The following is a 24,612-nucleotide window of genomic DNA, read 5'->3' on the forward strand; positions in this document are numbered from 1 at the left end:
ATGACTTGGTCACCATTTGTTAATGGTGGCGAACATGACCCGGTCACTTTATTTAATGGTCTAACATATTTAATATTTCGATCGTTTGGATCTCATACGGATCTAGTCTATCTTTGTCAGTGACGGTGACATTTTGGCGTGGCTGCTGCAGTCGGGTAACATTTTGACACTCCACAGTAACAATTTACAGCTTGGTTACTCTTGTTTAATATATCGGCAAAAAACAGCCCTTATTGACAACTGAAATAGTTTCCTGCATACTTTTATACATGTTACACAACAAAAATGAGGAGCAAATTCCATAAATATCACGCAGGGAGTAGGGATGTATTTTTGCTGTTTCAGTTTCACACCTCGACGGAGGAAATATGATAATGTGGAGGAACTTTTTTCCAAGTTTACAATTAAAATAATGGTGCAATACAAATATATTAGCAATATTAATAATTATAAAAGTAAAAGTGAAAAAGTAAAGATGGCTCTGTAAATAACATTGATCCGAATATTATTTTAATCACTAATTAAGAGTCAAGTGAACTCTTATCAATATATCAGCGAGTAACAACCTCATCTACAAATATTTTACGTCAAATCTCAGCATTCTGCTATTATTTTTCCTCCGCTGCTTTACTTGTCGTACTGGTGCAACTGTTGCACGATTATTTTATTATATCCTACTTTAATTCGGAAATAACTTAAGCAGTTTTGCAAGATTTTGCATCTTGAGACTCGATCATGTGGTTGCTTTAAACATCATTTTATTCTTAAATCTGGAGTGCTTTTATTCAGGACGAAGAACCAAATGAGGACGTTTGATTGGGTTACACTGACTGCATAAATTTGTTTACTACAGCCGAGCAGAGTTTCATAATATTCGTTTCAGCAATATTCACACTATTTGGAGTTAGGCTTTTGAAGGGTTTTGAGAGTAATTCGGGTCCCACTATGGTTTTATTCACGTTGCAACTTTCGAAGATTTACAGTGCTAAAGGGAAATATCTTTGAATGATTATAGTTTATCAGGAAGTTAATCAATATCGTTCATAATGAAACACGTGTTCCTTTCAAATGCGCCGGGCCTGTTTTAGCATATATTTTTTACTCTAAAAGTTTGTCTTCATATTCGGTCATTCAGAGGTTTCCCTCGTTACGATGACCTACTGAGAAACTAGATCCATTCTAACATCCCGTGCTTCCTGTGTGTTTACAAATGTTGTTGAAACGGAATTATGGAATATTCCACCACTCCCCACAAGAATGTTAGAATACCCACGTCTAACATTCCTAACCCCCGTCATAACCAATAACCGTTGTCCGGGGAGGATTAGTCCGAACATACCACACGTCCGTGCTCCGTATTCTCTCGTCCGTGCAACAGCGTCAGAATCCTCGCCCTCTAAAACTCAACACTCCGCAAAACCTGGGTTGCGATCCCCGTGGTGGCTTCCCCCTCGGGAACGTTACTATTGTAGTACCCCCCATGGAGAGAGAGAGAGAGAGAGAGAGAGAGGGAGAGAGAGAGAGGGAGGGGGAGGGAGGGAGGGAGGGAGGGAGGGAGGGAGGGAGGGAGGGAGGGAGGGAGGGAGGGAGGGAGGGAGGGAGGGAGGGAGGGAGGGAGGGAGGGAGGGAGGGAGGGAGGGAGGGAGGGAGGGAGGGGAGGGAGGGAGGGAGGGAGGGAGGGGAGGGAGGGAGGGAGGGAGGGAGGGAGGGAGGGAGGGAGGGAGGGAGGGAGGGAGGGAGGAGGGAGGGAGGGAGGGAGGGAGGGAGGGAGGGAGGGAGGGAGGGGAGGGAAGGGAGGGAGGGAGGGAGGGAGGGAGGGAGGGAGGGAGGGAGGGAGGGAGGGGAGGGAGGGAGGGAGGGAGGGAGGGAGGGAGGGAGGGAGGGAGGGAGGGAGGAGGGAGGGAGGGAGGGAGGGAGGGAGGAGGGAGGAGAGGAGAGGAGAGAGAGAGAGAGAGAGAGAGAGGAGAGAGAGAGGAGAGAAGAGAGAGAGAGAGAGAGGAGGAGAGAGAGAGAGGAGAGAGGAGAAGAGAGAGAGGAGAAGAAAGAGAGAGGAGAGAGAGAGAGAGAGAGAGAGAGAGAGGAGAGAGAGAGAGAGAGAGGAGAGAGAGAGAGAGAGAGAGAGAGAGAGAGAGAGAGAGAGAGAGGAGAGAGAGAGAGAGAGGAGGAGAGAGGAGAAGAGAGAGAGAGAAGAGAAGAGAGGAGAGAGTTAGAGAAGGGGGAGTTAGACCCTCTCGTTAAACCAAAACTAACCATCCCCGGCTTCCCAGTCTGACCTCCCTGACTTGTAATAAGGTTCTTTAAACCCTGTTCATACTTGGATTTGACTTGCTGGAGAGCGGGTATCTAGAGTTAGTGTTGCTGATTAGCTAGCTCCGGCCCGGTGGTTTATAGCTGCGGCTACCATGTCTCTTGTTGGGTATTCTCTCCAATTCTTATTGTTAACGTTTTTGACGGGTCACTGGACCGGCGTTTTGCGGTTTGTGTCTCGGTTTGTTTGGAACCCGAACAAGGCGGTTAACGGATACGTTAATTATAGTTGATAATGATAGCAAGAGAAGGCATGAGGTACCTTATCGAACCTTATTGAGCTTTATTTGGGTGGTCATAATTTTGTGCGAACATAATTACGAACACGAAATTTCTTTGAACGTCCATGGTAGCTGGACTTAAATTTGGCCGGACATTACATGAGCGTTACTATAACACTACTATAGACCTTCTGCGTCACATAATGTGCGACCAAATAACGTCACATAATGGACACCCATGCTAAATGCTAATAACTCTGCCAGTTACCTACTAAATATCACCCCAACGGCATAGCAGTTTCCCATGATTTACAGCTACACGTCCGCCAAAAAACTGTTCCTCACATTTAAACTTCATCATGGCCGCTTTGATCCACCTTTGTCATAACCCCTTGCTACCCAATTGACGCTAACCATGCTTTATATTATGAGAGTACTTTGTTAAGTTACTTAGTTAAGTATTACGAGCTTCTCATTACCGCTTATATTTCAGATACGTAGTTGGGAGGGTGACGGTACCATCTAAAACAACCCTTTGTTTTCTTTTCCTAGTAGTTGCTGTAGCAACCGAACTCTTTGTAACTCTATATCATGCTGTGTAATGGATTGCCATGGTAACAGGGTCACGTGACCGGACACGTGTCACGTGCCCCCTGAGTTGGTAGTAGGGGTGTGGTCCAATAAGGAAGAGAGCTGGAATCACGTGAGGACCACATGACCCTGAGAGCCTTAGTATGTTGGCTCGCTCTAAATGATAATGCATCATTACTGTCCTGGTTACAATGCCACACACAGAGGTTTGAGCTGCTGTAGCGGGGAGCTCAGTAGAGAGCTGTATAATCTTAGCTGCTGCTCTCTCTCTCTCTCTCTCTCTCTCTCTCTCTCTCTCTCTCTCTCTCTCTCTCTCTCTCTCTCTCTCTCTCTCTCTCTCTCTCTCTCTCTCTCTCTCTCTCTCTCTCTCTCTCTCTCTCTCTCTCTCTCTCTCTCTCTCTCTCTCTCTCTCTCTCTCTCTCTCTCTCTCTCTCTCTCTCTCTCTCTCTCTCTCTCTCTCTCTCTCTCTCTCTCTCTCTCTCTCTCTCTCTCTCTCTCTCTCTCTCTCTCTCTCTATCTCTCTCTCTCTCTCTCTCTCTCTCTCTCTCTCTCTCTCTCTCTCTCTCTCTCTCTCTCTCTCTCTCTCTCTCTCTCTCTCTCTCGCTCTCTCTCTCTCTCTCTCTCTCTCTCTCTCTCTCTCTCTCTCTCTCTCTCTCTCTCTCTCTCTCTCTCTCTCTCTCTCTCTCTCTCTCTCTCTCTCTCTCTCTCTCTCTCTCTCTCTCTCTCTCTCTCTCTCTCTCTCTCTCTCTCTCTCTCTCTCTCTCTCTCTCTCTCTCTCTCTCTCTCTCTCTCTCTCTCTCTCTCTCTCTCTCTCTCTCTCTCTCTCTCTCTCTCTCTCTCTCTCTCTCTCTCTCTCTCTCTCTCTCTCTCTCTCTCTAGCTGTCCAGTGCCTTGGATCAACAGATGTACACGGCCAGTGATCACGTGACAGCCGAGCTCCACCGCTCCCTTTCTTATGCTAAGAACCTACACCCACACACACCTCTCTTTTGTTCCCTAATCGTCGGAATCGTATTCTTTGATTCTGTGGGACCTTCACATCGTTTTCTAGACCCCGCTCATCTAGCTCCCCAAGTTAGCTTCGTGAAATATTCAGACTCGCATTTATAATCGCAGCGCTCTCTGGCTGAAGAGTGCTCCCTTTGCATGGTAGAGTTCAATCTGGAGCCACCTGTATACTGGTGACCCGCGACTAATGCTCCATTCAACGCACCAACCTTTTGTTTTTTCGTTGCCATGGCAAGCTCAACCACTCAGCCAACTGGTTTTATTTAGAGGTTAATTTTGGGAGCGTTTGTTGTATGGTTGCAGTGTGGCGTGCGTTGCTGGTTTTAGCCTTCGCTGTTCTGCAACACCTTTGTTATGTAGTGTTTTGATTTTGTACTCGATATGCTTCTTCTTTCAATCTCCACTAGTTTAAACTTTAAATATCAATTTCCCGCCATAAATCACAACGTTTTTGAATATCATCTTTTTATTTTCTAACATCACAAATTCGATTAGAAAGGGAGAATCAGCTAAGGGATGTAGTTTGGGAAGTGGGGATCAACATGTTACTAGATGGGGGCCGGGGAGAGTGTTGCTAAAGTAGAGGCCTCAACTCAGACGGAGCTAGAGGAGGCGGGGCCCGGGGCCCGCAGGAAGAAGGGAAGCTCAAGCATATTAAAGAGCTGGAAGAAAGGATTAGGAAGCACTGCTTCAACTCCAAGCAGCAAGGATCAGTACCCTCCGGAGATACTGGCTTTCTCACCAGGTGAGGCTTTCTTGTTATCATATTGTGTGTAGTATTGTTAATAATCAGATAATTACCTCACTGTACTAAGGATACGCTCTAATTTCCCTAGAGGATACATCATTGTGGTTTTACGGGCTATGTCACAGTGTGTATTTATTTAGTATACCACAACCAACGTATGCATAATTAGAAAACATATTAATTAGCTAACAGGTAATTAATTAGCTAACAGGTAATTGATTTTAAATGAATATGCATTCTTCAGATGAGATCAAAGATATGATACTGCTGTATAAAGAGAAGCAGGAGGCGATAGATCGCTCCTCTATTCGTGGATCAGTGCAGTCGAAGAAGGACCTCTACAACGCGCTGAACAAGGATAATGACAGCAAAGCAGCCAACAACAGACCCAGAGTTGATCCCAACGCCCTTCATCGCCAGAGTGAGTCATTTTAGTTTATATTTGGGTATGTTCTTTTAAAACGTGTCAGCGTTGCCCATAAACCGGGATTATAAGACTGAAATAAAGGGTTGACGGTCCATTCTATTCTCTAAAAATAGAGGTTTTGGTACCTGGTTACCAAGTTACCTGGTTTATCGCACCCAATATGAAGCTTCATAAGTAGAATAGCCTTAGAAGTACCCCGCTCCAGCTTGTACCTTTGTACGCTCCAGCTTGTACCCTCGCCTGCACCAGGTGGAGATCCAGGGAACTTCACACTTCCTACTGTCACGTGACGCTGTTTAGCGACAATGAGTATATTATGTTAAAGTATTTATTCCTTAGGGCGTCCGCGTCAGAATTCTGATGAAAGTTTGGCTACAGCAGATTAAACACCATGTAGTGTTGTTGTAGCGCTAGTACGTAGCATTGTTGCAGTGTTGACATGAATTAACCGGGACAGTGAACTTATTAAAATGTTACAAAACGGAAGGACCGTTATAGAAATAGACGTGTCTATGTTCCTTGAAACCCTGGGTATTATTTAAACCTACTAAAACATTTCAAAAATCAGACTCCCTAAAATCCAACCGGTCTAAAAGCTATATATTCTGACTAGCCACTCGTCATGTAATATACTTGAACCCCACAAATTTGACACTTTATAGCAAGATTTGACCAGGACACATCCAAATATAGAACATTTGGAATGTTCGTGTTAGATGTTTATCTATTAGTTTATTAGCAAGCGACATATTTTATCTCAATTCTGGATATCAAAATTAATGGTTCTGCGCAACCTATTCTCAAACCTCCACTAAATCTATTGGAAATTTAAAAAGTAGACCGGCCCTCGAACCCCGATAATATTTAAATATCTCCTAACTCCATAACGTCTAGAGCCCCTTTAAACCCCATACCCCATCCCCAGTTATATCGCCTAACTCCCCACAACACCCCCCCCCCCCCCCCCCCCCCCCAGCTATATCGCATTCAGGGGGATTAGGGTCAAAGATATATAACACTTACAATGCTCTTACATTTCATTCAAATCAGCTTCATGAATATGAATAAGGTAAAGGCTGCATTAGCAATAGAATAAAGGAAGGGAGCCAGGATACCGGATGGAATGGTGTCCTATATAAGTCCTGGTCACTAGGGTCATTAGCACGTGTTGGGCTTGATACATGTGAAAAGTGGCATGCAACGTATGTCAATGTTGGGCTTGTTAGATGATAATTTTAATCTTGCTCAGTAATTTGCTGCACGGGTGCTTGCTAGATCTATAAGTTTTATGTTACCCATGATAATGCACTATCATGCCGGACTCCAAGATTTTAGATAGTTTTTATAATTTATATTTTATTTCAGATCACCCGAAAGGGTACCTGACTAAGATCACGACCGACTACGAGGCGAAGCATGACGAAGAGCTCTCTGTTCAAAAAGGAACCATGGTCAAGGTGAGTAACTGCCGTCACCGTGGCAACGGAATTCAATTATAAACGGTATAATTCCAGCCTATCATATTCCAAACCTTCGCTCTAACTAACACAATAAATAAACACATAATCGATCAACTCATGTCTAATATTTTGTGTCATGAGTCATCACACGTCCTTTTTCATCGACATCACCTGTTTTTGGAAATCCTGTCAAAATCGTATAGCCCACCACTTCTTTTGAACATTTGATATTTTTAAACGTACTGCTCCTTCAAAAATAAAAATGTTCATACCAGAACCCGAAAACCTTATTCTGCAGGTATTGCGTAACCACAAAGATGGTAGATATGAGATTTACACAGCTGGTGGATTCGGTTTGGTACCGGGAAAAGTCCTCGCTTACATTCAATACGAGCCGGATTACAACTGACTTACATCCAATACGAGCCGGATTTCAGATGCTCCTCCAAACCCCCTTCCGTATCAGAAAAGTATCTTTTGCCTTTTAGGTCAAAGTTTGACGGGTTTGGGTGTTCGAGAATATTTATTGTCTTTCTCACCTAGATAAATTTTATGATAACCCTGACAGGCATGTGTAATATTTGATAATTTTGTCTGGCGATAATTTTAATCCAAAAACTCATCAGGCTTTTTGGTGTATCAGCCACGTGCGAAGTCTAGATTTTAAATTATTGGATAAAAATACGTCCTTTTTTGAGCTGCATTGGCTCTTAACAATTATCAATGTAATCGAGATATCGAAACGATTATTGTCAGAAACGATGGTTGTATTTTAAAAGTTTATGTTAATTTTATTGAAAATGATTTCGCGATCTAGTATGGCTATACTTTTCATGCTTGCGAGATTCAATTCAATGCGAGCTCATCTTTTTAATATTAGTTGTTCCTCAGAATAATTCCCATTTTTGAGGCTAGTTCATTCATGCTTATCAAAGTTTGTGGTCATAGAAATATGATTTCCATCGGCCGGACTGATCGATTTAATAATTCGTTATTGGATTTCTTACATCCCTATTTATTGCAGCACGAAGTTTGCAAATGTTACAAAGTCTGGCTTTGAGCGCTATTTTAGATTATGCTTGCCTTAAAAACACACCCACATTTAATTGACTGACGACCATCGAGTTATCTAATATTACTTTAAATAGGATAATAATGCATTATCATTATCATGGCTTTTAGGTTATTTAGTTTTGAGTGGCGCTATTCCATTATATTTATAAAGTTACAATTCAGTTACAAATGATTTCAGTACGATAGTGCCCGTACCTTTTTTCGACCACCCATCCCAAGTTACAATTCATTATCCCGTACCATGTTTTGATCATCCAGTCCTAAATTTGCACATAATATTAGACTATTTGCTGGTAATTGTCGTGCCGTTGTGAGGACCAATTTACTAGTCGGAGTGTGGTGTTGCAATTATTTCGAAGTGATTTTACACAATTTCCCGGGAATGTTCCTGTGAATCAGGTACAACTAATAACGGCATATTTCTAATTAGGTAATTAGGTCGCCATTCCTCAGTAATTGAGTTAATTAGTCATCTACCTGCTGCTCTACGTGGTCATTACCTAGTAACGGCGTTGCTAGGTAACTTATAGTGCTGCTCTTTGAATATTTGATGAGTGACAGCTTTTTTTCTTTTCTGCTTCTATTCATTCTTAACATTTGCTGCTGTCATGCAGTAAAATGTGTTGTAAATAATTGTAAATATGAAACTGTAAAGTGTATATAGACGAAAAATGAATTAATAAAGTTGAAAACCCAAATATTAAGTGTTTTTATTGTTTTTATCGGACAAAAGTGTGCAAATATCCGAAAATTAGCATGCAGATATTAATTGGTCACCTCTGATGTGCACTGATTGATATGATAATTTGGATGAATCGTCCTCGCAACAATATCGATCTGAACCGTCGACACTCTCTCTTTTTATCAGTCCATTCTGCGTCAGAACTACCAGCCGATATTTGGAACATGTGATGCCCACGTGAGCTGCCATAACGACTAATTACGTGGCTTGATCGTGCCCACGTGGCTTGATCGTGCGCGGCACAACGAGCTGCTGCCACCCTCGTGATAAGCATACGTAGTTGAATTATAAAATGTAAATGCCACATCCGGCTTTATTTCATGCCGATTGTTAATCTGCGACAGATTTCTAATGATATTTTTTCCTTTTCACCCTTTTGAAAAAAGGCAATAGTGAAAGGTTACGAATGGAGGTTTTTGCAGAAAAACGTGGATTTTGGAGAACGAGATAGGTGGGTTTAAATATGTCGTGTGTCCTTCCGTCCGTTACCATGCAACGAAAAAGTTGCGCGCGCGAGGATTGCTTGCGGAGATGTGATGTATAGATAGCCTGTGACCTATGAATGCGCGGCGCGACTGTGTTTTAATGTATATGATGCATGTAATGTACAATATTACTATTAGGTAATACGCCCAATTTGTACGTGGCACGCGTAGTGTATTGATGTGTACACGAGTATAGTTTACATTTGCTGATAATTTCTTGAATTACAGATACAAGTTGAGTTCTACGGCAATTGAACTGAATTTCAAGTGTTTCCCGTATTTGATGCATAATTTATCAATATTATTATCATGAAGATTGAAGTGAGCTGATTGGAGCCTATACTTAAATTTATGGTAAATGTGAAATGGAAATCTAGCGTCCGCCAAAACGAAACAACGGGCGCAATTCTTGTTGAATCTGTGCTACCATTACCATGCAGCATATATAAACTCCCTCACTATTTTTTATAAATGATCTCCACACACGTACTTTGTCCGTTATAGTGTTACTTTGTTAAACTTAACCGTGTTACTTGTCAATATATCGAACTGTCGAGCGTCTTTCTACGTTTTATTAGCATTTATAAAACTGAAGTGCTCAAAATTCTGGCTAGCAGCTTGACACGATATATAAACTACATTTAGTGCCGGAATTACAAAAGTACAAAGAGTCTAATTAGTAATACCAATAAGACAAATAAAGGAAAATTTGTTGAATTATCTTGTGGTTGTTTTGACCAGCTATAAAAGGATAATCGTCTGTATGTGAGGAGAGTCTGCGACAGTGGACAGTGGTACGTGATAATCCGGGACGCATTGTCCATGATGGTCCGGATGGTCCGGGACATGTGGTCCGTGACATGTGGTCCGTGATGACCATGGTTACAACCGTCACATGTAGCTGGATTGTACTGTGTGGGATAATGTTTACGAGACCGTTCCGCGGATTTTTGTTTAATTCGATGATCAGCTTCGAGTGCCAATCAGTGGCGCCATGATTAATTGGCCGAAACAATGGGATTAATGGCACATCTGATTTTGTTCAGTGATTCTGACTCAGCACATGATCGGATCAGATATAATTTAGTCTGAAGTGCATGACACGCTGTAATAACCATAACATAATATAACTGCTTTTATTGTGTGGGGATTCTGCATGCTCATGCTATTGTAGTTGAAATCTCTTGGTATTTATAAGTGCATTGTATTGGCATTAGACTATAAGGCCATTAGTACGCACAGAGCATGCTTTTATTTCATTTTAAATTAACCCAAAGTACAGGGTGGCCCAAAAGTGACTACCCACACGCAACCTCTTAATAACTTACGTAATTCGTCTCAAGCTTGTAGTATATTTTGAGACTATATTCTAAATGCTTACGAGAGAGAAGTGAGGATTTCTAAAGCTCTGCTGATTTGTGCCAACCCTCTTTTGAAGTAAGTCTTTAATGTCATAGCAGAAGTAGTAAGTAGCAGTAAACACAATTCAATAAATATAAGAAGGGTTCCTATGTAAGAAGTGGTGGGCATTTATTTAGAAAAATCACATTAAGAAGTCCTAGTTATTTAGGAGTCCAAGTTTTAGCTCTTTATTTATTCTTCTAATGAGGAAAAAAACGGACGAACCTACCTGTAAACTGGTTATAGCGGAATTTAGCAGTTTTCGGGAAATTTTTTGCATAGTTGTTTAAGCAGTCAAACTAAGGGTATTTTTCAAATGTTATTTTTAAAACTATCAAAGTACTCAGTCTTTATCAATGTATTCAGTCTTACTGATTGTAATCCTACCATTACTTGTGGCTACTCCTTTGTAAACACCTGAAACATCAGCCATTGCATAAGAACCGTCAAAGTAAACTTTCTTGATAGTGGCTGTGTAGGGTATATCAGCTTTATACTCAGTAGCAAGAATGTAAGCCGACTGTTTGGACCAAGGTTGAATATCCATCCTCGCTTCCATTGCGTGTTTTACCACTGTGGTATTGGTACTACCAGAGGTAAATTTTCCCTCTATAGACGCACTGATTGTGGTTTTCCCCCCTCCTCCAATAACCGGAACTGAAGCTTCGAATTCCACCTTTACGCCAAGTTGGACAGCCTGGCTGAAAGAGTATGACCTACTCTCTGTGAAGGAGTAGGATACCTGCCTAACCACTCTCTGTACCTGATCAGATCTGTTCACCACATAGGTAGGACTCACTTTAACTGGGGAAGTCTGCTTATTCTCACCCTCAAGATTGTACTTTACGTTGTACATGTATATCTTCTCTATAGGTTTCTCTGGCCAGTAAGCCACGGACTCTAAGTTTAGTAAGTAAGGTGGGTTAGGCTTGTAGTTGTAGTTTGGTACGGCTTTAAACGCTCTTACTGATTGCTGTTTAGGTTTGTCTGGTAGCTGAATAGCTTCAAAGATTTTTACATCACGGTCTGCTCCAGCCCCCTGGTCTACCCAAACTTGTTTCCAGTTTCTACTTGTCCCAATGGTGGTGTAGATGCTCTTCACGCAGTATACTGATCCGAATTCAGGCTCTCTGCCGTCAGTTGCAACATCTCCTAAAGGAACATACCCTGCAGGACAGTTAACACTCCATAGTTGCACGTTTCTGTCAGCTCCCGACCCGCCGTCATTCCAGATTGTCTTGTAGGACACCGGGGTTCGGATTAGGTCATCTTGATCATCAGTTTGTTTGAGCAGGAACCCTAATCTTGGCTTACCGTGTGAACTGACAGCAATGTCTCCAGGAGGATGATATCCCTTCTTAGCTTCTGCCCTCCAGAATGATACGTCTTGACTAGCCCCTGATCCCCGGTCGCTCCAGATAAATTTCAATTCTCCTACTTCGTAAACGTTCAGAGGTTTTTCCTTGCCATCCGGAAGTTTCCACACGTCTCTGACTTTGCTCTCATCCCCTCTTAGAAGATGAGCGGAAGTGCTGGCTGGCCTGGAGTATCCTTGGACTGGTATAAAGGTTCCAGCGTTTATACCGTACACTTCTCCGCCGGCTCTGACAACTGTCCACAAACTGCCGTCTTGAGTAGCTCCAGAACCTCTGTCACTCCAGGCGAACATTGTGTCCCCCTGGACTACATACTCGTCCCTCACACAGCAATACTTCTTGGGATCAGGTTTAGTGGAGTGACTGTTCACTGCCACTCCTCCAAGACAGGTGTAGCCAGCAGGAGCATTCATCTTGTAGATGGTAACGTCAGCATCCGAGCCACTTCCTTGATCTGTCCACATGGCTGTGAAGCTGGTTGGGTGAACTAAAGCTCCTTCCTTCCTTTGTGAGACGAATACTGCTTTATCTGAAGGTTTGCCCCAGTCTTCAGAGGCCACATCTCCCACGGAACAGTACTCAGACTGGAAGTTGAGACTGCGCCATATTGAGCCGCTCTTATCCGCACCAGATCCTCCGTCCCTCCAGATCAACTGAAACTCGTCGGAGTACTTGTAGACTATATCCGGGTTAACTTGTTGCTTGTCTTGTGCAGCTGACGCTGCTAACAGTGCCATCAGGATCATCCCAACCATGGCTCTTCTTTCTTTGTCTTTCAAGTGGGCTCTTCTTTCTTTGTCTTTCAAGTGGGCTCCTTTTCGAATGAAGTGGCGTTCTGATCGAGCTATTTTATACTCGGGGAATGTAGGCGTCCTCTTGACTGCAGAGATAGTTCTACAACAAAGTGTGAAATATAGTATCTACTACTGTCTGGACGAGACGGTCGCTGGTTTTTTAAGATCGGAAATGTTCACGTTATTGTGCGTTTATTCGATTAGACGTGGAAAGAAGGACCTCCAATTTACAGTTCAGTAGTTTCACAAGTTAACCAGAGACACTTGACTGATCTATCACAAAGAGGAGGAGTTAAAAGTTAAAACCTAGTAAAAAAACTAATTTAATTAACTATTTTAAAGTCATACCCGGCTGATCAGACCTGACTTTTACCTTATTCCCCTTAAATCTACCGTTTTTAATGAAGTATGATGATCAGATGCGAGTTCAGATATACACGTCTTAGAAACATGATGACATTGATGAAGACAAATTTAAGGGGGATCGGGGGTTACCCCCGGGGATCCTTTCTTCCGATTAAATATTTGATAAACGTAGCACTCAATCTCATGTTTACTAAGTAAATTATCAATTAAATGTTTGTATTTGATGGTCCGGGACATGTGGTCCGGGACATGTGGTCCGTGACATGTGGTCCGGCACATATGTGGTCCGTGACCACGGTTACAACCGTCACATGTAGCTGGATTGTACTGTGCGGGATAATGTTTACGAGACCGTTCCGCGGATTTTTGTTTGATTCGATGATCAGCTTCGAGTGCCAATCAGTGGCGCCATGATTAATTGGCCGAAACAATGGGATTAATGGCACATCTGATTGTGTTCAGTGATTCTGACTCAGCACATGATCGGATCAGATATAATTTAGTCTGAAGTGCATGACACGCTGTAATAACTAATAGCCACACAATATAACTGCTTTTATTGTGTGGGGATTCTGCATGCTCATGCTATTGTGGTTGAAATCTCTTGGTATTTATAAGTGCATTGTATTGGAATTGGCATTAGACTATAAGGCCATTAGTACTTGCTTTTATTTCATTTTAAATTTACCCAAAGTATACTTATGTAGTCCAGGTTAGCTATAGCTACATTCTCACTAGTCTTTGCTCATTAATATTTCGATAGAAACTTTTTTGTATAAACTGGCCTAAACTGGCCTACACTTACCTAGTGCATGTGTTATAATTATATGTAAACTTGGCGTACCTAATTTGTACAGAATTAGTCTAGTCTCAGTAATTTAACGAGAAATATCATGTCGCGATATCATGTCGCGATATCATGTCGCGATATCATGTCGCGATATCATGTCGCGATATCATGTCGCGATATCATGTCGCGATATCATGTCGCGATATCATGTCGCGATATCATGTCGCGATATCATGTCGCGATATCATGTCGCGATATCATGTCGTGATATCATGTCGCGATATCATGTCGCGATATCATGTCGCGATATCATGTCGCGATATCATGTCGCGATATCATGTCGCGATATCATGTCGCGATATCATGTCGCGATATGAAGTAAAAGTGAGAAGATTGTCTCACTATCAGAAACAGAAAAGGAGAGAAGTGTGTCTCAACAATTTGGTCGCAATCGTATATCTGAAGATTTCAACAGTATGCTTAGCAAAGGTGAGAAGTGTGTCTCACAGAAAATGTTAAATAAATTCGAATATAATTGAAAAGGGCAGGTGTCTCAAACCTAGTCGGTAAAAAATACCGTAGTACTGTAAGATACGTAGTACTGTAAAATACGTACTCGTAGTACTGTAAAATACGTAGTACTGTAAAATACGTAGTACTGTCTTACTGTAAAATATAACTAGTTTTGTATTATCCGGATAGGAACAATGACATTATTTATGAGTCGCATTAAGTTGTGATGTCTCGGATAATACCGTATATGCGACCAAAAAACTGCTCTTTTCAGGTAAAGGTTCAACGTTTCACTTTAACTAAATCATATTCATGTTCTAAAAAGATTTTAATCAAATATTCAAAACGTTAAAAATGTATAAATCTGAGGCAAGAATATTAGTGTATAAATTATTAACGTTTAACTAAATCCAAAAATGTTTGGAGATGAAAAGCGTAACAAAATTAGTTCATTAGCCAATGAACATACGAAGACAAACTTTTCTAGAAAATTATACAACAATACACAAATACAAGATTAAGAACTACTTTATATGAGAACAAAAAATGAACGCATGACATGCATTGTGCTGCGGTGAACAAGGATTATGATGTGAAGTGTGTTGGCGTGTTTGTGGTGTGAAGCGAAAATGGAGGGAATGTCACATTGAAAAATGTGAAGAGAGAAACGTGGGAGCCAAATATGGTTAGATTGAGGTGTACTTTGTTATAGTACGGAAGTGGGCGAGTGTGAATGATGGACCCTGTACAGAAAAAATAAACAAATCTATAAACATCATTAAATGTAGACTATCTACTGTCTGTAAAGTACAAAATATGTTACACCCACTCAGTTCTTATGTACTATAGTAATTACTAATTAGAAATCTTTTAATAGTGTCTAATTCTTCTTATTAACACTAAGTTTAAATTTAAAATAAACATAGCAAATATCTCCTGCCTTAAAGGATGGACCCAAAAGATCCCTGTCATGTTTACCCTTTCTACTTCAGTTCTATGTAAATCCGGATTGGAATATTATTTATGAGTCGCATAGTTGGAATCAATAGAAATTTACCCAGGAAAAACACTCCTGTTCACTGATAGTGATCAGAAACAAAAATAGAGAGAAAATAGTATATCAAAAGAGAGAGTGTCTCGACAATTAGGTTGTATCAGAGGTTTGTTTGATATACCTTATCGGACTTTATTTGGACGGACATTACTTGAACGCTGGAGGCCCTAGCGTTCATCTTAATGTCCGTCCGTTCAAATAAAGTCCGTTCAATTAATGTCCGTCCAAGTTAAAGTCCGTTGAAATGTTTTCAAAAACTTTTCCATTTCGAACTTTTTAACCAGAATATGACAACTATGAGAACTTTATTGTGCCGTAAGTTAACGACGGAAAGGTTCTCCTTGGTCTGCCGGAGGCACAGAAAACTCTACTAGTATATGATGTTTTCAAGGGTCACTTGGCGGAAAAAGTCAACGAAATCATGGCACTCAACAACATAGTTCGTGAGCTAGTCCCCGCCAACATGACAAACTTGTTCCAGCCTCTAGATATTACGGTAAATCGTGTTGCCAAGGACATTGTCCGACGTTTTTATAGTTCATATTACTGAGGGGAGGTAATGAAACAAAAATCATTTGCTGAAATTTAAAAAACGTCAAAAATTGAAAAAAATTCGGATTTTTGATGGTTTTGAATGCCTTCGAGCGTTCATATTAATGTCCGTTCATAATTATGTCCGTTCATGTAATGTCCGTCCAAATAAGGTCCGATAAGGTAACAACGAGGAGTGTACCCACTGCCCAACTAAATTTGAACAGTAAATGTTAACGTGAGAAGTGTGTCTCAACAATTTGGTCGCAATCGTATATATACTTCAGATATATCTGAAGTGTGCCCCACTAGATTTTAATAGTATACTTAGAGTTAGTATTAGTAAAGGTGAGAAGTGTTTCTCACAGAAAATATTAAGTAAATTCGAATAGAATTGAAAAGGGGTGTCTCAAACAGTCGGTGAAAAATACGTACCTAAACTGTAAAATATAATTTTATATAAGAGATCTAATACTCTTTCAACTCAACTTAAAAAGGGATATTCCTGTTATAACACTGTTTCGAGCCGTTATATTTTAATGTTGCCATGGAGTGGCAAGTCCCCATACATCGTAGTCCGATAGTTTAACTGCGTTCTAATATAGTTATACTATGCTCTGGCCTACCGCATGAGGTACACACGTATTTTTAAAGGTATTTTAGGTTGGTTTGGCAGGGATTGCTTCTGGACAACAGTAACTAGTACGTCCTCCAGTCATTCTTGGTTCAAATCTTTCTGTAGATTCCATTCCAAGAGTGAGTTGTTGGTGATGGCGGCCGTATCCTTTGGTTGGCGGTGTATCCTTTGGTTGGCGGGGTATCGGGAAACATCTCCAAAAATCGAGCAAGTGATACTTTGAAGGGTCCTAGAGCAGTTAGGCTGTTCACTTGTCGTGGGAGGAGGTTCCATAGTCTCACTGCATTCACTCCAAAGGAATTCTCGTAATGAGTGGCCACTGATCGTTGCAATTTGTTGTTCAGTGGTGGGACTATGGCTTTTATGCCATGTCGAGCGTTTTCGTTGAATACCACCTTGATGTCATTTGGAGCAAGGTCGTTTGCCATCTTCCTATATGGATCAGGATGTATCGCCCTCTCCGCCTCTGCAGGGAGAGCAGGTCCACTGGTCCAGCTTCTTAAGACGGTCCTAATAATCCAATTGCTGACAACCTAAGATGCGGCGAGTGTAGTTCCTCTGAAAATTTCCAATTGCTTCTATATCGGTGATTTTGCTGGGGTTCCAGACCGGGCAACAGTATTCTAGCCTGCTTCTCACCATTGTTTTGAAAAGGGTGAGCATCAGGAAAGGTGATCTGTCAGTGTCACTGAAGACACTGAAGACCCACAATAGCATTTTATTAGCAGTTTTCAGCATCTGATGGATATGGGGCCGGGGTGACCATGAGCGCTCATTTGAAAGGAGTACTCCAAGGTCTCTGACTGTTTGCATTGGTTCGATAGTTTCCCCGTTTGTTAAGCTGTAGCTGTAGTCTTCGTTGGAGAAGGGGAGTTCTCTCAATAGCAGGGATTTATTCAGCTTGTAGTTGATAACTTCAAACTTGGTTTCGTTTAGCTGCATGTTATTTTGCAGGGCCCATTGGATGACATTAAACAGGTCTTCTTGAAGCAAACACCTTGCTGCTAAATCAGCAATCTTGCTTATAAGCTTCGTGTCATCAGCAAAGACCTTTCCAAGAGCAGTTAATAACGTGTCCAGTTGGTCATCTTTATACAGATTGGACCTAACACAGTTCCCTGTGGGACACCGCTTATCACAATCTGGAAGGACGACTTTTCTCCTGAAAAAGTAACCTGTCTAATGAGACTCTCAATATTAGAGTCACGTGCCAGACGGAGCCGCGCACACTCGCACATCAGTACAGTCGTACATTGAGCTATACTTAGTTCTTACACCCGCACGGCGATCGTAGTCACTTCTTGTATTTCTAATTTATTCTGTCTGTTTCGTCTGCTCTTGTCTGCTTGGTGACGCAGTCCCTGTGTGTATCATGTGCAACTGTAAAGTGTAAACCGGCTGCTATTCATGGATGATGGCTCATCGCTACTATATAGTATATCTGTTCACGTTAGTCGTTTATTGATTAATTGGTTAATTGGTTAATTGGTTAATTGGTTAATTGGTTAATTGGTTAATTGGTGCTGACTGCCGTGAAATTAATCTTCATAGTTTTTTTCTTGTTTCAACGAGTTCTCATCACATCCCGATCAGCATTTAGTGCTTGTCATTTCCTTAACCATAAAGACTTAAACAATGCTCAGATTTCCTAAGATTCGAGAACGTCTTTTGGACTTATTTTAAGAAAATGGAAAAAGTTACGTTTTTTGCGTTTTTAAAGATTTCATTTGCGTTTTTCCCAACCCTGGTTTATTTAGAGTTGTACGCCGTAAAAACATAAAAGCCGTGGTTTAACGCTTCATTAATATAAGGATATCTGATCTCTTGAACTTCTAAAAAGATTGACAGAATATAACTAGCTGCTCTTTATACTTTTATTATGGTTACTATTTTTCCATATCATTATTTTTTATACCCAGTCTGCTCAGTGTGTTTTGGTCCGGGCCTTGCTTGCTGGCCCTGCCATGGCTTTCTAGCTTTGGCAGGTTTGACTTATATATTGCCATAATTAAATAGTTGCCGTAAATCCTCCACTTTGCTCATGATGAGGGCTTCCTTAATTAGGGCAGTTAGGTTCATCTGAAATAGATGTTATCTGACTTAAACGTAATTTCATTTTACATATTATCTTGACTTTTACTCTCTTTGAGTGTCTAACTATGATTCAAACGTACTGGTTGATAGCATTGAAGCTATTTATGCCGGGACTTAGAAGAGTAAAAGAAGATGTAAGTAAAAGAGTAAGTAAAAGAATATGTTATTTGGGTAAAATGTAGCGGATTTGGGGGGAAATGTGGTGAGATCCTTCACTATGGGCCTTCTTATAGAGGCTACATGTAACTGCGGTAATATTTTGCAATTAATGCGATTCCACACCTGCCTAAAACTTATTTATGTGCAGCAAACTTGGGTTTCAAGAGCAGTTAATAACGTGTCCAGTTGGTAATCTATATACAAAATAAACAAGATTGGACCTAACACAGTTCACTGTGGGACAGCGCTTATCATAATCTGGAAGGACGACTTTTCTCATAAACAAGAAACTAATGAGACTCTAAAGATTACCTCAAGTTCTACATTTACAACATGTTGCTTTTCAGTCTTGAGTCAGTTGTAGTTGTTTAAACTAAACCTCAAGTTTGTATACTATTTTTTATATCATGCAAAAACGGATGATGATTAATCACTCTACACTCGACTGTCACGTTTTCAACCCGTTCTCTGACTCTTGCTGGCCCTGAACGACTATTCGAAACCCTAACCCTCTTATCTGATCCCAACCCTAACCCTAACCCAATCCCTAACAAAAGCATATGCTGAAACCCTAACCCTAACGAGAAGTTCGACCAACTTCCTTAAACGGTCATATCACGTGATCAAGACAGTTTTTCGGTAATATCTCGCCAGGGGAGCATTTTAACCCTATATCATGGGGGTGATTCTGAATCAGCGTCCGAAAATACATCGAATTAAATTGGTTTCAACTGTTGGGGGTCCTTTTAGAAAAATCTCGAAGATCGACTGTAGAGTGATTTAGCACACTCGTGCAAAAACATGAAACTTGATGCTTTGTAATAGTGTACTTGTAGTAGTAGTTCAGTGTAAGCATAGTTGAGTAAGTCGTTACGCTCCATTTCATATAATTATTTCGACCTATCTTTTATTCGGTTCATAGCTCGTCACGACCTAAAGCTAAGCGATGTACAGTAAACCCGCAGAGTTTGGGGAAAGGAAACATCCGCGGTAAATCGGGGTTCGCAGAAAATCGGGGTTTTGTTTGTTTACATTATAGGTACATGTTAAGCCCCGTTTGGGAAAAGAAACATCCGCGGTAAATCGGGGTTTTAACTTTTACTGTATCTGGTCACCATGGTGACGCGGTTAACCACTTAACATTCTGTAATTTGTTGTCGATTGGGTTACTTGAGGGTTGGGAAAAACGTTTTTTTGCGTTTTTTAAGACGAATTTGCGTTTTTTTCGAAAAAACTTTTTGAAAATGCCAGAAATCAACAAATTTCTGAACATCACGCAACCAGCGGTAGTTAAACATTTCTAAATTTCAACTACATTTACATTTACAATTTCATCGTCAAAGATTTGAACTGTGGATTAGTAAATATCTGTCATTTAAACATCCAAGCTAACATTCTAGAAGCTTTCTATAATAATAAATAGTAAATACACAGTTAAGTACAGTGTACACGTCTAGCTGTTTCATATTTGGCAGGATATCATTATCTAATCAGGTTACCACACGTGCCAGATGGAGCCGCGCAAACTTACACATCAGTATACTCGTACATTGAGCTATACTTAATTCTTACACTCGCGTCCCGCACGGCGTTCGTAGTCACTTTTTGTATCTGTTCTGTCTGTTTCGTCTGATCTCGTCTGCTCGATGATGGAGCCCCTGCGTGTATCATGAGCAACTGTAAAGTGTAAACCGGCTGCTATTCATGGATGATGGCTCATCGCTACTATATAGTATATCTGTTCACGTTAGTCGTTAATTGGTTAATTCGTTAATTGGTTAATTGGTTAATTGGTTAATTCGTTAATTGGTTAATTGGTTAATTGGTTAATTGGTTAATTGGTGCTGACTGCCGTGAAATTAATCTTCATAGTTTTGTTCTTGTTTCAACGAGTTCTCATCACATCCCGCTCAGCATTTAGTGCTTGCCATTTCCTTAACCATGAAGACTTAAACAATGCTCAGATTTCCTAAGATTCGAGAACGTTTTTTGGACTTATTTTAAGAAAATTAAAAAAGTTTCGTTTTTTGCGTTTTTTAAAGATTTCATTTGCGTTTTTCCCAACCCTGGTTTATTTAGAGTTGTACGCCGTAAAAACATAAAAGCCGTGGTTTAACGCTTCATTAATATAAGGATATCTGATTTCTTGAACTTCTAAAAAGATTGACAGAATATAACAAGCTGCTCTTTATACTTTTATTATGATTACTATTTTTCCAAAGATGTTATTTGGGTAAAATGTAGCGGATTTGGGGGGAAATTTGGTGAGATCCTTCACTATGAGCCTGCTAAGATTACATCGCACATAACCTATTTTTATGAGTTCATCAATTTTATACAATATCATTATCATTAAATTTACTATCATGGTTCCTCTTTCAACACTTTAATTCCATCGCTAATCGCTTTGTTATTAGCCAAAGGCTACATGTAGTTGATTCCACACCTACAACTTATTTATGTGCAGCAAACTTGGGTAATCTCAGGTTGGATTATTCAACAGCGTAGTACATAACGTTGCCTTACACGATCGTTGAGTTTAATACAACAAATAACATAATGTTAATGTACTGAGGATCATGACAATTCAAAATGTATAAATCTAGAATTACTTTCATAACTAGTTTAAAAATGAGGATAACTGGGGATAGTTGAGCTGGTGGGTACACGTCACGTACAGTAGTTCGCTACGTAGCTGTACTCTAGTTCGGCACGTATTCTAGTTCGACACGTACTCAAGTTCGACTCTTTCGAACTAGAGCACTGTTATCACCGGGATTGACATCTTCCGGGGAACAGCAACATAATCAGAATTTTATATTAGTATTAAGAAACTTCATATATTATATTCTCTCTCTCTCTCTCTCTGTTTTGGTCAACGGTTTCTGGCCTCCTAGTGAAGAGGGAGGCCTTCTCGCCGTGCCCACAGAGTGTGATCCATCTGTGAAGATCTGCCAGATGTTAGGTGAGATTTCTTCAATGAATTTTATATTAGTATTAGTTCTTCAGAAACAGTAAGTTATATTAATTGCACTGTTTGTGCACGAAATGCTAGTAGGTACACTAATTCAAATGGTTGATCATCCCAGCTTCAAATAAACAAATGAGAGTGTCTAATTCATGGCTTCTCCGATTTCTTTTTCCATTTTTTGCAGTACAGTTAGATAGTAATCTGGTGGATTCGTGTAGTGTTATAGAGTCTCACGATTTGATAGTTCTTTCATTCAAATTTCTGATTGTATGGTCTCTCCTTCTTTTTAGTTTAGTGTGGTTTAAAATAAAAGATGTTTTAATTTTGTCTTAGCCTTATATTGAGTTATACTCTTGTTCATTTTTACACATTTGCTCACATCACTCACAGTCAGCCGCTCTGACATGGTTAACCACTGCACCTTCCTTATGTTGTTGGTTAATCATATGAGCGGAATATAAATACCTCATTTCATTTCATTTCATTGTTTCAGCTATTCAGGGGGGGGGGGGGGGGGGCAAGTGGATATTTGTAGATATTTGGATAATGTCATCCACTTTTTTCGTGAATTATCCATTACAATAATCTACAAATATCTACATTTATCTACAAAACATGTATATCTCAAATATGTGGCCAGAAATTCTACTGAAATTTTGGAGATAAATGTATAAATTTGTAGAATTTGTAGAATTTTCGTGAATTATCCATTGACAATAATCTAAAAATATCTACATTTATCTACAAAAAATGTAATCTCAAATATGTGCCCAGAAATTCTACTGAATTTTTGGAGATAAATGTATAAATTTGTAGAATGTCATCCACTTTATTCGTGGATTATCCACTCTACATTAATCTACAAATATCTACAAATATCCACTTGGCCCCCCCCCCCTATTCAGCTATTCAGCTATTTATTTCCATTAGAATCTGTCTTCACTGAGTCTATTCAGAATCAATCAGAAATTTGAATGAAAGTTAGATAGTAGTCATGAGGCTCCATGATTGACTTGATTGTCGCTGTTTGGCACATGGAATGTGAATGAACACCCCCGTAATTAGATTGTGCCAGGGGGATCACCAACTTTACGGGTGTTTAAACAACTTTCGTCTGTCTTTCAATGCTTGTAAATCAGTTTACAAAGCAAAGTGTGAGAAATATTTTGCCCTTAACTGTAGCAAAAATCATTTCTCACATCCTTCCGACGTTAAATTAAAGCTCTCAGCGCACGTTTTACGTCCTTGTTCACTGTTCAGCTGGACTGGGGAGTGAGGTACATACGTCAGAGTTGAGCCTGCCTTGGCGGTGTTTTAATTGTTTCCTATCAGCTCTTGATTGCACGGCCAGAGAGAGAAAGTTTAAAATTACTGCTGTTTTCTCTCCGCCGGCTGAGTCGTTTCCTGGTCCAATAGTTCCTGGTTTTCCTAGTTCTCTGGTTACTGTACGGATCGAATGCTAAGGATAATCTCTCACTCTCTCCACGTCGTTGTAAGGTTATTAATAGTGCGTGCCAACGACCCATTTTCTTAGCTGACGTTTAACATATTGTTCTAATTGACGCTATCGGGCTATTGTTTAGAGTAAATGAAGTATTGGGGAAGTATTGTAATTATTTACAAAGTTTAACATTCGTTTTTCAATTGTTTGAAAATTGTATACAATTTTTGAAAATTTGATTTGTCTAAATTTAACTTTAAGTTTAATGTTATTTAAAACAAGTTAAAAAGCCTTTCCTGCGCATCGCGGAGGATCCAGATTAGCACATTCTTTATTAACTTTAAAGTGGTTGCAATTTCCGGACAAGAACAATGAACATTATTGCCGAATCGTGTGATGACCAATTATTATCACGTTCATGTTGTGACAAAGGAAACACCTTTCCTGCAAAGTCATTCTTAGGTCATAACTGTAAGAATTTAATTGGAAAATAACAGAAATAGTCCGACCAATACAAACTAATATAAATAAGATATCGTTCAATTATAAACGTAAGTAATGTTTAGAAAATATAGAATCTCCCTACACATCCGTACGCCGCTTTACACATAGCTATTGCGAAGAAATTATTGCGTGTAAGCCTTTCCAAACACTCTCTCCTCCTATGAACAATGTTAATGATGAATGATATGTGAATGATCCCAATAAACCAATCACCCTAATTATAAACTAATTACCTAATTATAAACTGGTTCTAGAAATGAAGTGAACACTCTCGGACACCAGTACGTGATGTGTACGCATTGTCAAGTGGAGTGAGGCCTGTGCTCTTGAACTGCAGCAAATTGTAAATTCGTCATGATTGAAGGATTTAACTTTGTTATAGTACCAGCCATAATAAAGTAATAACAAAAGCTTGGTTTAATCTGCAAATGAGTGCCTGTCTCGGAGCCTTGCGAGCTGTTCCAAGACAGCTATATTACTTTATATTGTCTTGTACTTGGGTTGTACATTACTTTATTGGGTCGAATATTACTTTGTTCGACCCCTAGTCTCCAGCATGCAGAGTTGGTTGTCGAGCTCGATGTGCCTTATAAGTCCTCATTTACTTATTTATATCTTTCATAAAATTTTGCGGATAATTTTATGACCGACTATTTTTGGGTCGACCTGTACTTATATATTTTCTTTAGAAATATTAGTCGCCCAAAAATCTACTGCCGCTTAGACAGTCAAAGGGGATGCCGTATATTCGATTATCTGAAGTTTTTGTTGGCCCAACCCATAGCACCGTGGTGTACCAGCGTGCCAGCCAGGCCATGGCACGACCGTAATTGTAAACATTGTTAACTCGTGTGTGACATATGTTTTGCAGGAAACTTGAAATATTCTGCATACATAGTTAAACAAAAGAAATATGAA

At 40.2% G+C, this 24,612-nt stretch overlaps 1 protein-coding gene across 1 annotated transcript; it reads left to right on the top strand.

The window, feature by feature from the left end:
- Positions 1-4,611: 4,611 nt before the first annotated feature.
- LOC134814814 (uncharacterized) lies at positions 4,612-8,534 on the top strand. The gene is made up of 4 exons (XM_063823100.1): positions 4,612-4,872; positions 5,120-5,296; positions 6,668-6,759; positions 7,061-8,534. Exons 1-4 carry the CDS (start codon positions 4,680-4,682, stop codon positions 7,169-7,171), a joined length of 573 nt encoding a protein of 190 aa, XP_063679170.1. The 5' UTR covers positions 4,612-4,679; the 3' UTR covers positions 7,172-8,534.
- The last annotated feature ends 16,078 nt before the right edge of the window (positions 8,535-24,612 follow it).

This window comes from Bolinopsis microptera, chromosome 5 (genome assembly GCF_026151205.1).
Source record: "Bolinopsis microptera isolate Bmic1 chromosome 5, MBARI_Bmic_1.0, whole genome shotgun sequence".
Taxonomy (NCBI): Eukaryota; Metazoa; Ctenophora; class Tentaculata; order Lobata; family Bolinopsidae; genus Bolinopsis; species Bolinopsis microptera.